At 42.5% G+C, this 15,046-nt stretch overlaps 1 protein-coding gene across 2 annotated transcripts in view; it reads right to left on the minus strand.

Annotated features, from left to right (window-relative positions):
- The window catches only part of LOC116396110 (metal transporter CNNM4), a 32,646-nt gene that overhangs the window by 12,881 nt on the left and 4,719 nt on the right, over nucleotides 1–15,046 (minus strand). For both annotated transcript variants that reach the window (XM_031870522.1, XM_031870521.1), the window contains exons 2-4: nucleotides 5,339–5,482; nucleotides 4,334–4,468; nucleotides 1,861–2,030 (exon numbers count right to left, since the gene is read on the minus strand). In XM_031870522.1, coding sequence (XP_031726382.1) covers nucleotides 1,861–2,030; nucleotides 4,334–4,468; nucleotides 5,339–5,482 — 449 coding nt within the window. The remainder of the gene's footprint in view (nucleotides 1–1,860; nucleotides 2,031–4,333; nucleotides 4,469–5,338; nucleotides 5,483–15,046) is intronic.

The following is a 15,046-nucleotide window of genomic DNA, read 5'->3' on the forward strand; positions in this document are numbered from 1 at the left end:
GGGGGGGGGGGGGTCGAAATGATACCCCCGGATTACTGGAGCCGGCTAATGACTGTTTTGGGGACTATGACATAACCGCCGCGTGGGAACCGAATGTGTGTGAAAGAGAGATTAGGACGATGAGGCGTAATTTCCCCCAACCTTTGTGGGGATTAGAGCGCAGGTGAACATGTACACAGAGAGGATGCAGGAGGCTTTGTGCGGAGGTAGAGATGCTCAAGTGGGTTCTGGGTCACGTGAGCTGACGAGTGTAGTTTCCTCCTTCCATTAACATCTTGTATAATGGAGATCAATTAGTGGAGAGCATCTCCTTTAGGACACAGCTCTCCTCCCATCACTCACTCACTCTCTGTTTGTCTGTCTGTCCAAGGTCACATCTCCCTCATGCCTTTACTCTTTTTAGACTCTATCTATTAAAGTGCTGACATTTTGTCTTTTATAGACTTTTCGGCCGTCTTTCGTTGAAGTCTGATTGCACCGTTATGCTTTCATCTTTCAGGGCGCTCCCCCCATTTTCGAGAGCCTTGTGCTCGGTGCGATTTATATCGTTTTTGGGTGAACTGTTCCTTTAACTACTCCTTACAGCTTCTTTCAGCCATGACAGCATATTTAAAACGTTATGATAGCGAGGAAGAAAAGACTCTCTCTGGCTGCATCACTGATGGATTTTAAAACTTATTCTGCTACTTAAGCATTAATCAATGTCCGTCACCTCCACATCAGTTTCATCATTTTGTAACATAATATCCGACAGTGCACAAGCAGTGAATAACAGGACGTGGAGGTGGCACTTTAATTCTTGTTCCCTCACATCCTTTATGTAAAGCGCTTCGCTGGATATTCATTTATTCTGGCATGAATGATCATCATAGCGAGAGCGCGCTGGTCGGATTATTTCTGTGGTTGTGTGATTCTTTTTCAACTTCTTTTGCACTGCGAGGAGAATTAGTCCTTCACAGCATGTACAAGTTTATTAAAGCGATTCTGTGCACTTTGATGGTAACACATCTACCACGGTGATCTTAGAAGGCAGTAAAACGAGCATGCAATCTTCCCGTCTCTCGCCTTGCGTATACACGACTTTTATGTAAAAGCTACCAGTACCTAATTTAGTAAATTATGGTCCATTTAGAGTCAAATAGACCATAAAGCAGGGTATGCTTTAGGGCGTGGCTACACGGTGATTGACAGGCCGTCACTAATCCGTCGTCCAAATACAGTGACAAAACCAAGATGGCGATGACCAAAATGCTAAACTCAAGGCTTGAAAACCGCAATCCACCAACCAATGGGTGACGTCACGACAACTTCGTCCACCTCTCATATTCGGCCTGTGCTCAGGACTGAAAACAAGAGGCACAGTAATGACTGGAGCTGCAAGTAACAATCACTTTCATTACAGATTAATCTGCTTGATTGATTTCTCTATAAGAGAAAGAATAGGCTGAAATGACACTTATCATTTCTAATAATTCAGGGGAAATCAGCTTATTTCTGTATATAAAGCAGATTGCTTTGTCAGAAAAAGGTACAGTCGACTTCCATGAAAGTTGATATTTGCACACTGGAGATAAAACAAAGAAAGATGCAAACGAATTACAGACTTTAAATTTGACTGTGTAAACAGAGACTATGTAACGTGACGGATTAAATAAAACTACACATTCTCCCACTTTCCACGTGTGATGGAGTGCATGAGTGTGTGGGAGGGCAGTTCAATCTACCAGTCGGTTTAACAAAACCTCTCTCTCTCTGCTTCTGAAGATCACACAGCAGTGTGAGCTGAACTCCTGCTTTTGCATTCACCCACGCTGAAGCAGCGAGCAATCACAGGCGGAGAAGTCGTGCTCCATCACGTACCTGCAGGATGAGAACGAAGTAGTCGACGGGCTTGCCCCTCTGGTAGACGTAGTGATGGGGCGAGCGCTTGTCGCCGTCGTTGAACTTGATCTCCTGGATCACGTTGGGGTGGCGCAGGATTCGCAGCAGCACCTTGTCCGAGATCTGAGACGGGCTGAACAAGCTCACCTCTGCGAGAAGAGAGAGGCGAAAAAGGGCGTAAATAAAAACCTTTTTACTGCACTACAACATAATCATTAAAAGAAAGAAAGATTCTAGAGATGCACCAACATCATTCTTTGTGCCGAGTGCTATTCACTGATCCGAGTGTCTATTAAATGAGTCATTCGTGCCTTTGTCTGTAGTACAAGACAAACAATTAAATACTGTAAACCAGAGTGCCAAGTACATCGGTCCTACAAAGGATGATTGTAGCGCAACATGTTTCTAGACATGAACTTTGCTTTGACAACCCGAGTTAATTCAAAGCATTCAACGTATCGAGTACAACTCAAAAGTACATTCATGAATCTTGTGTTTTTAAGTGACATAAATGTACATTACATGACTTTATGATGAGTACAAAGTACTAAAAAGAACAGAAACATTGAATTATATCCTGGCTTGCTTTCTGTGACGTATCATAATACTTTATAATTGCTGACATTTGTTTGGGCAAGCATTATTGTATTTATTTATTTATATATACATATATACATATATACATATATACATACATACACACACATATATATATATATATATATATATATATATATACACACACATTCTGAAATGACATAGATTCATCGAACAATATTGTTTTTCATAGACAAAATATTGATGAGCAGATCATTCAATCTGAACAGAACCAACTGGTGACATGTGTTTGGTTTACATGCACGTCTCAACTGTTGCAGGCCAGGCCGTCGCAATCGGAGCCCCAACTATAAATAAGTGCCTTCGACCCCACCCAGACTGAGAACAAAGACACGGTTCACCCTGCAAACAAAACCCTCTGCAGCACACAGTGAGGGGTGAGGCATGCACGACCAATGTTCAAATTCGTCATCGAAAAAGGCAAACAAAGTCCTTTCACTGCGGTTTACATATTACGCGAACGAGTTCACCAGGTTTACAATTAATTTTAAAAAAGGAACTGTGAGCTTCTGCTGGGATTAAATGTTCCAGGACGGCTCAACGATTTCCAAATCACTTTCACAGCTCGTACATTTTGATATCTTCCTGGTTTCTTAATGTCTTTTTTTTCCAGATAAATATAAATCATACAGACTGACGGGGCTTGCTGTTGCAAAACACATATCTGCTCAAACTTATCTACTGAAGCATTAGTTTGCACATAACAGGAATTTGATTTGTAATTGGTGCATGACAATAAACACAGTGCAACAGTATAAATATAATAAATATAAAATATAAAATATAAAAATGTACAATAGAATAGGATAAACAAACAGTGTGAGAGCAGGTTAAAAGATGTCTGGTATTAAAGTGTTAAGTGTCTATTTAAAGTGTACATTATGAAAACTTTAAAGACTCTCTCAAATATCAGTGATACTCCAGAGAGCCCACATCAGATATCCACAGAGTTCAGACACAATAAGAAGAGCTGGTTAAAGATCGTTAATGTGAACAAGAACAACAACGAAATAAAAGGAACAGAAACAGGAGAGCAGTAACTTCCTGGACCCAAAAAAGGAAAAATCCGATTCCTGTGTAATGAGTCAGGACAGAAAAATGAAGCCGTCATCATCCTGAGGAAAAAAGAAACAGAAACAGCAGACAGTGACGTTATCCCATCATGCAGAGGAATGAGATTCTGCCGGGCTCTCCCACCACAGCGCCTGTGAGAGGAGGAAGAGCTACGTCATGCTAGCAGCTACTGCTAACACACTCCTGGCAGAGCACATCCGCTCACGCTCGCCAACCGGGCGGATTTCAACACGTTCTCCAGTGATTTGCAGCAGTGTCGAGGCGGCGCGTCCAGCTGGCAAAGGTCCAGAGTCTTCTTGTGGCGGTGACCAAACAGCCAGGCAGACTGCTCGGATCCTAAATAGACCTTCCAAGTAAACAAACGCATGTAAACCTCCTCCCGGCCTGTGTGGACCTGCATGCTTGTCAGATGGGCGAGATGACAGAATCATATTCATGTTGTGGTTCCATATCAAAGACATATGTTTAGTGGTGGAGGGAGTATTCAGATCCTTTACTCAAGTAAAAGTACTACTGCCACACTGAGAAAATACCGTAGTACAAGTAAAAGACCTGCAGTCAAAACCTTAGGAACCTTAGGAAATACGCAAGTTAAATACAAGTACCTTTAAGTACAGTTGGTTTACAAGTTATAATGATCTACTGGCTGCGTGTTAGTAATACTGCGATGAGTGTGTGTGTGTGTGTGTGTGTTTGTGAGAGTGTGAGAGTGTGTGTGTGTGTGTGTGTGTGCGCGTGCTTCCATCAGTCTGTTTCCCACCTGTAGCCAGGAAGCGATGGGCGGCCAGCAGCAGCTGAGGAGAGATCTTCACTTTTGATTCGCTCTCGCCTTTGAAGGCGGAGAAGTCTCTCTTATTCTTATTGGGCACCACCTTTTTCCTGTTGCGGTTATCAGCTGAGAAGTGACAAAAACACAGACAGACAGACAGACAGACAGACACACACACACACCAAAAAAGAAAAAAGTTATGTCTAAAGACCTCAAAATTATTAATACAAGTAAATAAATACACAACCGTTCAACAGTTTGGAATCCTCTGACACAATAAGCTTGATTCAGTGACTCTCTATACGTCTGATCGGTCTCTGCTGCTTTTAGGTTGTACAACGTCCTCTTTACAAATACATCTATTGTGTGTGAAGGATTTCTTTTGTACGTGTAGAACAAAACGCTGTACAACGGTTCAACCAGACTGACAACTGAAGAGCAGAAAGAGACAAAGATGAAATCTCCAGTCATTGGTGAAAGAAGAAGAAGAAACTGGAGGCTTATCATTTAAAAAGGAGCAGGTTCCTGAGTCAGTGTCAAGTGTTTCACATTTAAAGCAGCCTTTAACAGCTGCTCTTCAGACTTCACAAGATAATAAGTTAGTGTGGGTTAGCGGCATTATTGGAGTATCAGCTGAACATAACGTGAACTGATAAATCACAGTTAAACTTCTTCAATCTAACCACCCAGTGGACTGCAGAGGGACAAAGAAAAGTGAACATTTAGAGCCCCGTTTCACTGTTGTGGTTCAATAAAGATTGAGGGTCACTTACACTTTTCTGAACTTTTCATTCTCCTTCTTTTGACGCCAAAACTACTTAAAAGGTGAATATTATACCGTTTTATTTGTTTAAATAGTTATAATCAATGATAAAGAAGAAAAACATAAACAGAACACCTTATTTTAAACTTTTAAACGGTGGTGTAACAAAGACCGAGATGTAAAATGATCTTCACTGACAGTAAAGAGACGCGATAAACAAAAGCCAAACTCACTGTAAAGGTCCGACTCATCCAGAATCTCGGATTTGATGATCTCCTCGATGACGTCTTCCAGGGTGACCAAGCCCAACACCTCGTAGAAGGGATCTCCCTCCCCCTCGTTGTTCACCTTCTGCACGATGGCCAGGTGGGATTTCCCTGAAGTGGAACAAAGAGAATCATGAGTGGGGGGGTTTTTAGCTGATTACGTCATCCGTTAGTACACAAGAAGGAGAGTTTTTAAGAACAGGACCCCGATTACTCTTCTGTATATGTACATTCTACCAATATATCAGCGATCTACCGCATGTGTATCAACACATCGAGCACGAGGGTGATGGGATGTGCAGTTGCATCAGTTGGTGGAAGCGTCGTGAAAGTAGAAGATGAATAAATAAACAGAAAGAGACGAGGAGAAGCAGATGTAAGCCGAGCCGATATCTTTCTGTTGAATTAACTGTGGCAGCCATCGCTTCTTTATGTGCTTGTTCCTTTGGGTCATTTTGGGGGAAAAAGCTGCAAATGAATGAGCAGAACTGGTTCATTTTTTTTATTTTTTAAATAATTAAATTCAATTGATGAACCAGAAATAAACCAATACGAACATTTATCCATAAACAACGTCTCTGGATTGATTATCCATAAAAATGCATCACTATATAAAACGATATACTGTGACGGAGGATTGTATCTCTATTTCAATGCTTACTTCTATAACGCAAGATTCACAGCTTGCAAATAAAGTTTTATTTGCAAATGTTTCATGAGATAGGGAATACACTGAACTGGATTTGTTGGCCATTACGGACACATACGGGTTAATTGGGGAGAAACATTCAATGTAAACAATGAAAAACATACACAGCAGACCTTTAAATGTCTATTCTAATATAAACACGGTCAACCACAACAGAGAAATGTGGGAACAGATGCTTGTCCAATGAAAACAGGTGAAGCAGACAAAGCACTTAATAATAATATAACGTCTTTAACGTGACAACAGTTAGTGAACCAGGAATTGAGGGTGAACACGATAACTAATAACACGAAAGTATCACATAAAACACGAACACAAAGAATTTAGCTTGGTTACTGTAATAAATCATTTATTCTTTTATGTCACAGTTTTGTTATTAAGCGGACATAAAACTGCTTAGTATCTTGTCACTAAAAATGGCAACCCTGTTTTTTAGTTTCAGCAACTAAAAGCTGATGCCTGGTTCCCAGAATGACAACAAACAAAAAACCCCAGAATCAAAGCAGAGCTGAAGTTGATAACAAACTGAAAATGTACTGCGGATATCAACATCAAAGTCATGTCAGATGCTTCAACGTTGCCTCAGCGTTATTCTACATCTCCTTAAAAAATGAAACAGCGTACAACATGACGAGCCTTTAAACTCCGTATACTCGTAGCACGAGCCTCCGCAGATGGCGTTCGAGCTACGAGCGCTCGCAAAGGAGTTCATGTCCGTTGCATTATTCTCCGAAGCACAAGACAGCGTACGAAGAAGAAGAAGAAGAAGACACAGAGTGTCAGCGGTCCACAATGCAGAGGAGGATATTGTAACTATCTGTGAACTCATATCTCACACGGCAATGAAAAGAAACAAGTCAAGTTTTAGTCAAGGTCATTTTCTGGTGCCTTGACCTCACGCCGGCTCCACTACGAGCTTCATAGTCATGCTTACAAAGTTCAGAATCTTTCAGCACATTATGTTTTGCAGAGCTGTGGCTGCTAACCATCTCTTTGCAATCTATTTATTGATATTGAGGCATATTTGCACAATAACTGTTGGGTTTTTAATAACATTACAGCTGCCGGACTCGTGGCGTCACGTTTGTGTGTTCACCACAAACCTGGCCGAGACGCCCCATCATTCACACAATCGTATCACGATGGACTCCCGTCTGAAAGCAGCTCTGTTCTCACAAACAGCCTGTTAATGAGTACAGGTCGTTACAGTTTGGGGTTGGGTCTGGACTTTGGCCATGAGCGTTACCGTACAACACACATGTATACACCAAGACACACACACAGCTGAACTCTTCACATGACAAACTGTTCAAAGTACAGATGGACGCACCCAAGAGGACATCTGAGGGTTTGGTCCATCATTTTCTCCCCTCCACCCAGACAAAACGTATGGGAATACACACGTAAGCCACTGGTTTAAGCTACACACACACACACACACACACACACACACAGCTAAGATATTGGATTTGAAATGTAGGACGGGTGAGATGTTTTGGCATCCCATTCTCCCCCGAAACAAAGAGCCATTAAGGTGGCGATGAAGCATGAAACAAGAGAAGAAGAAGACGACGCAGAGAGAGCGGGAAATCCTAAAAAAAAGGTCCATTGACGGCCTTCGTTTCCAAAAGCAGAGCAGAAGATCAATGGGATTTACAAAGAGCTCATATGACCACGCAATTAAAAGAAGACCGAAGCCTGTGAGTGTTTCTGTTGTGTGTCCTTGATGTCTGCCTGAGTGTCCTGGCAAAGTGGGCACGATGAGATCTCTCTCTCTCTCTCTCTCTCTCTCTCTCTCTCTCTCCCTCTCCCTCTCTCTCCCTCTCTCTCCCTCTCTCTCCCTCTCTCTCCCTCTCTCTCTCCTCTCTCTCCCCTCTCCCCCCTCCCCCCTCCCCCCTACGTGAACAGCGCGGAGGGACTTTGAGGAATCCATTTCCCACAAGGCCTGGGAGCCTGTGGGAGCCTGTGATGTCACGCCGTGAGAGGTCGGATGATGCACTGTATATTTAGTCTGGGCGCTCGAGAGGAAGCAGCAGCGCTGGACGTTCACACACGAATCAAACAGTTCTTATTACGACATGAGGGCATTTTAAGTTCACGTACCCAGGATCTGTTAACCAATAAAATATCCGACAAGTGAGAAACTTCCCAGCAGAAACTGGTGTTTTTAAACATCTTACTTTGTCTGACAAAAAGTCATTGATAAAGAAAAAGAGGAGAGGCAAACCGACCTTTGAGCTTGAGAAGCTGTGAACAGCAAAAGTTTGGTATTTTTACTAAATTAATGGCTTTTACGAGTCGATCAACGGATGTAATTAATCAAGTTATTGTTAAAGCGCAACATGGGGTTCAGTGTCTTGCTCGAGGACACTATGTAGACTTAGTGTCCTCTTAAAACCCTAAAATCCTCAGGAGGCACATCAGGACGTAGGTCACATGAGGAAGGAGTGGCATGATTTCATGGCACGATGGAGAACTTTAGTCAACGGTGTCCTGCAGCAAGAAAGCCTCCGAGCGCATTCATTAGCCGATTGTTGTTCATTCCACACGAGATCACTGTAGCAACAAAAATAGAGACATCATGTCATGGAAAAGGCACTCTGTGTGTGTCTGTGTGTGAGAGAGAGACCTCTCCCTGTGGTGCTGAGTCAATATTTCAGAGGAAGCAGGACCCCGGGAGACATACTTACCCCCAGTTACTGGAGAGTCACTTGAGAGTCTATTGGCTCCTTCAGAGCGAGCGAGCACACACACACACACACACACACACACACACAGTACAGGCTGCTTCATGCATTCAGTGTCTGACCTGTGTCCGCAGAGTTTATAATTAAAACAACCCCACAGAGCGGCCGAGGTCCTGTGTGTCAGAGACGTGTGTTTCGGGGCTCACACAGAAACACACACAGCTGTCACTTATCAATGTGACAGGACAGTGGAGATATATATTTTAGAAATACGAAATCCGTCCCTCCATCCATCGCTCATCCGTTCTACACGCTGTGAGCCACCTCGAGTGCTTCTCTCTGACGTCACTTTTTAATATCAGCCTCTTTAGATTACTAATCCTTCATTAACTGATCTCAGCTTTATTGTTTTTTTATATACGGGTATGTTTTGGATTTGACTTGGATTCACTCGAGGTGAACTTGAAAGTCAAAATAAAGTGTCAAAGCTACAATGAAGGGCACTGATTGAGCCTCGTAGTTTACCAATGTGCCTTTCATTCACACACAGATAACTGTGACAGTGTCCATCAAAATGTCCTAATAGCAGGAAGTGAAGTCATCAAACTGCTTGTGTTTCATCTGATTAAACAGTCCTAAAATAAAAAAGTGTTGCTAATTCATTTTCTTTCAATTAACTCATCGTTTCAGCTCTAAATCTTTCTCTCTCCATCTATCTACCTATTATGTTTTAATGATCATCCGAAGCATTTTGTGCTTAAAAAGACCACAGATTTCATCCATAACTATGACACTACGTGAGAGCGGAGAAGAACACTTTGCGGAAAAACAGGAACCGAGAAACACGATGACCTTTAGTCACAAACAATAAACTCATCTGAGCTTCAGGCTGCAGGTCCTCTGTTCTCTGACAGAGCTCACAGCGCAGCGTTCACCGGGAAATGAACACGACACCCTCAGCATTTCAGCTTTTCTGGGTGAGGTAGTTGTTTTTAGTTCAGGTTCCTCGTCGGACTACCTGCTCACGGCTTTAAACGTGTTTCAGACCATCATACACTCAACAGATGTACTCCCAGCAGGTCGGGTGACCTTGCAGTCTGTTTCTCTGCCCTGTGGCTCTTCCGTCACCGGCCTGTTTGTTGACATGAAACATCGGCGACAAAAGGCCGAGGGGGGGGGGGGGGGACCGATGAGTCTGTATGGGAAAGGAATGCCATGCCACGCATTCCGCCCACGCACAAAAACCCAACCGGCACGGACCACGGCCACCGACCGCAAAGCATGCGTATCAGATTCATCACCGATTGTTTTAGAAACAAAAAGGACGTCCCGGTATCGATCCTCGATCACCAGCAGAGGTGGTGACATGTTAAGTTTTAGGCTGAATTCAGAATAACACTGCAGGAAAAAATAGTGTTGGTGTGGACGTGCTGTTGAAGAGTTTCAGTGAGGCGATGAAATATAAACCAGGTTTGAAGGTTTAGACACCAAAACAGTGCACAGCATTATTCACCTGTGAGTCAGGAGTTCAAGACTCCTGCACCAATCTCAAATATTATTTTCATTGTCGCAAATCTGTCAACTAAAAATATAGTCTGCAGCCTTGTAGTCCAGCTGCTATATCAAAACTAAACAACCTGTATGTGCCAATGTGGATCGGCAATGATCGGCAATTAGTATTGGCTGCAAAAAAGCGTAATCGGGGATCTCTAAGAGTTATATTCTGCTCACTTCTGTCAGATTTATGAGCTGTTGCACTCCTACTTACAGTACATGAAGCTGCTTGTGTGCAGACTATGTGTTTGTATTGAGGCCAGTATGTACATATAAAGTATATTTTTGACCCTGTAGCCAATAAAACCTGGAACTAAAACATCTCCAGCCGATCTGCTCATCCAGGATACTAGTTAACATGAGATGATATCAGGCCAAGTGTTATGTAATATCAACAAAATAGACAGCTATCTGTGTGTGCTTGTGTGCGGGACATCAAGTCATTAGTGCTGAGCTGCTCTTTCTTCATGCTGACTGATATCATTATGGCGCACACTAGTCTGGAAGTGTTGCTGTGACACACACACACACACACACACACACTAAAAGTTGAAGGACTGCGGTGCACCGTCAGCACTTCAAGCTACAACGACTCAACAGGAAGAGAGAGAGAAGCAGCAGGCGGCTGATAAGAAGACAGAGAATCATCTGCTACTGATTTTTCAGCTGCTGATTGTTTTGACGAAGAAGAGTAGAAGACCACCGATGTCTGGAGTCGGTCCACACTTCCCAAAGCACCGGTGCATCTGGGGCTGCAGGTTGTCATCGCTGTGGTGCACTATAGTGATAATTAATAATTCATACATGGACGAGAAGCTCTTAAAGTGCTTAGAAAAATCTAAATAATCTGTGCAAACTCCATCTGCTGAGGAAGACGGTGTGACAATCAATGAGAAAAACGTGCTGCTTCTTGTAGATCAAAACAAACTTCATAACCTAAAAATAGCAGCAGACGATGTAAGAATATATTTTGTTAGCTGGCGCTGAACCTGTGTAAGACATAAAATAATTCTCTGTGTGAGTAGAGGTTTGTCTTCTACATCATGAAGCGTTTTTAGAAGACAGCTGGTCAAAGACCCAAATCAATCATTCACGGTTTATCTTCCATAAATCAAATCAGAGCCGGAGCGACGGGGGAACTCAGCTGCTGTGAGAGGGAGCGAATGTTTACACTCGGTGACTCAGCAGAACACCTGAAGGGTTGGTCTTATAAATAGAAAGTCAAACATCCGTTGACAGACACGCACACGCACACGCACACACACACACACACACGTGCACAAAACTACCTGCAGAAAAATAAAGAAGTCTGTTAAGATCCAGCTGGCCGGTTAACTGCTAGATCTTTTGTGAAAATCTTTAGAAAGCTGCAGCTGGTGCCGCGTTTCTCTTTGGTGATTTGTTTTTGAGGATGCAACGTGCCAATGTCACCTGAAGCTGTTGTCGCTCAAATGGGGTAGATTTGTTTTGCAGCAGAGCCCAGATAAACAATGACAGTACACACACATATCAGACTGGATAAGATAAAGCGTGTCAGTGCATGGGGGCAAGGTAACAATTACCAATTCATTTTGTGTCGCGTGATCAAATTAAACCAAATTCCACAAAGCTTTGAACTACAGATTTGATGAGTTTCAACATGGGACTAGAAGTAGCTTTTTACGGATCACACGTTGATTACAAAATGTCCAAAGTGAAGGAAGGCAACAGGAATATTGTGGAGAGGTGGGCAGGGTGATACCAGCATAGCATACACCCTGAATCCATGGACAAATATGGAGGAGCGGATAAGAGCTCGTAAATCTTTCGCAAACTCTTAGTTCTTTAACAATTATTAAAACAAAGCATGATGGCACAACTAACAGGCCCATTCCCTGCCTCAAATACAGTCATTAACAGCATTTAGTGGGTAGTGTATGAGGGATTTGACCAGGTTTTCCAGGCTGTTAATCTGGAAGATTCTGGGTTTTGCGGGTCCTCCCATGTTTTCACTTTACTGGCACGCCGCCAGCTCTAACGTGAACACAGCACGTGTTACACAACAATAACGGCTTTCTGCAAAAATCCTCTTTCCTGCCTCAATAAATACTATTATTGTTTTCATCACATTCAAATCGCTGCCAAGAGTGAGTCAAACTGCTCTCTCCCTGACAGACGAAACAGAAAAGACAGAAGAACGAGGACAGGTGGGAAGACGCAGAGAACAGTAGAATAACTGGAGAGAGACACACCCATCAAACAAAAGAGGAGTGGAGGTTCACAGCCTCACATGAGACTGGCTGATCTTTTACTCAGAGTTGTAAATCTCTTTCATACATTAAAAGAGGAACTAACAATATCTCTGGTCACTGGCGCTACAGAGTCAGGTTCACAGATTAGAGCTGAGATTAAGAGTTCAACTGGAGGGATGTAGTAAATCACAGTGTTCTGGTGTATAGTACGCGTAGGGAGTGTCACAAGCCAACGGGGAAGTATTGATAAAATACAGAGGAGACAAAAGAGCGGAGGGCGAGAAAAGAAACCAGAAAAGCAACTTCAACCGCACGATCCTCTACATGTGATGTTTTTATAACGTCAAGAAATGTCGTTTGCAGCGTAACACGAGAAACGTGAGCGCCTGCATGTCAGAAGACAATGAGATTAAGGAACAACACTGTTCCTCTTTATTCACTGTTACAATCATTATAATAGCAGCATGTGTTTACATTCAGTTTACCCTCAGGAGCTAGCGTAGCATAGACGTGCTTACGCTAGTTAGTGGTTTTTACGTAGAGACGTCACGTTTTAGAAACTTCTCTCAAGTCGTACTCGGTGTAACGAGTACGACTATTACACAACGTTTAACACGACTAGCTCTAAATCCAGAGCTTAGTTTACTAAATACACAAAAATACAAATAACGGTCCTCCTCCTCCTGCCCCGTTGTGTTTCATTTGTTACAGGTGCTGATCGGAGGCTCGTCAGCTGGATGAGCCTCACCTGTGCCGGTGTGGCTCTGCCTTAAAATACCCTCTCCGGTTGGCAGCCGGGCTCTGGGAGGAAGAAAAGTGGCCAAACACTGATAACCAGCAGACAATGCAGACGGTCCTCACGACCACAAAGAAAACAACAAGCCGAGTCATTCCCTGAGAGCCTCGATGTGTTTAGTCTGTTCGTCTTGGACCTGTGTACTGACTCACATCTAACGCGGTGTCACACATCATAACAGAGTGCAAACAGGTGTAATAACTACTTTATTACAACTGAAATATCTACGAAAATAACTGGAAAGCTTAAACACTTGATAATAAGACGATCACTTTTTGGTGGATAACTGTTTGTCTTATCCAAGAAATGAACAAATATGTTTGGAAAACAAAGGATTGTTGCTTCAGTGATTTTTAAGGAACCACCGGGATGAGAATCGTGGTCACATGACCAACAAATGTAAACGAGTACAGGGCTGCTGTTAACATGTTATCTGATAGATATCCACCGACTTTAACGATTATCATCACGAGAAATAAATCTGTATTATTTTAAAGAATAATCATTTAGTCCATAATTTAAAAAAAGCCCCAATTTTAAATATTAAAATGTCTTGTTTCATACAACTAGGTGTCCAAAACACAAATATATACGTGTTTAATATCATAGAAGACTGAGATATTTATCAAAATATTAATATTTGGACAGCTGGTGCAAGTGAATTTTGGGCATTATTGCTTAAAAATTGTCACTAATCAGTTAATTGTTTCAGCTTTGTTCAATTCTATTTTACACGTTTTGACAAACAAATGACAAAAATAGTTAATTTGAGAAATAAAATTACCGTAGAAAATAATGTGTCGTCTTTTTTTACTACTGCCGCACTGTGTTTGGGCTGAGCCTTCATCATCATCACCATCAACATATATATAGTATTAAACGACACAAAGGAAACAGTGTCGTACGTGTTGTTTTTCCTTTGATGCTATCCCGTCATGATTCAAAGAGCCCGAGGACAACACGCCGGCCCATACACTACGCTGCTGCTCGAGGGTGCAGCATGTGACGGTCTGTTGACAGAGTGTGATGAGCCTCCAGTGACTTCATGCTTCACTCGTGTGTTTGTCTGAATGATGCCCGATGTCCAGAGAGTGCATGAAGTCAAAACCGCCCTGCGAGTAACGACGAGTACACACGAGGCGCAAACCGACGCCATCGGCATTTTTTAATTCTCGTAAATGTCAGAATGCTCTTCAGCTTGTTCCATTTGCTATAAAACACACCCTCTACATTTTATTCATAAAAACACTTTTAAGAGGGTGATAAACTATGTTCTTTATTTCCTCTTTTGATGTCTGCGGTTACTATTTCCTGCGCTGACAGCCAGTGCGTCATTAAAATTTCATCTCATCTAAAAAGGTCACGTCCTGATGACTGAAAAGGGTTGTATAGAGTGCGCGTGCGCACGCACGCACACACACACACACACACACACACACACACACACACACACACACACACACACACACACACACACACACACACAAACACACAAACACACACACACGTACGCACACACAGAGAGAGATGGAGAAATGTCAGAACATAAAGTATTGATGACTCTTATAACCATCTATTCAGAACTGAACTTTCAGAGTAAACAGTTGAAAGTCTTGCAGCAGATTAATTGTAAAGACCAGAACCTAAAGAAACACACACACACACACACACACACACACACACACACACACACACACA

The sequence above is a fragment of the Anarrhichthys ocellatus genome, unplaced genomic scaffold, assembly GCF_004355925.1.
Source record: "Anarrhichthys ocellatus isolate YVR2014 unplaced genomic scaffold, GSC_Weel_1.0 scaffold53, whole genome shotgun sequence".
NCBI classification, from domain to species: Eukaryota; Metazoa; Chordata; class Actinopteri; order Perciformes; family Anarhichadidae; genus Anarrhichthys; species Anarrhichthys ocellatus.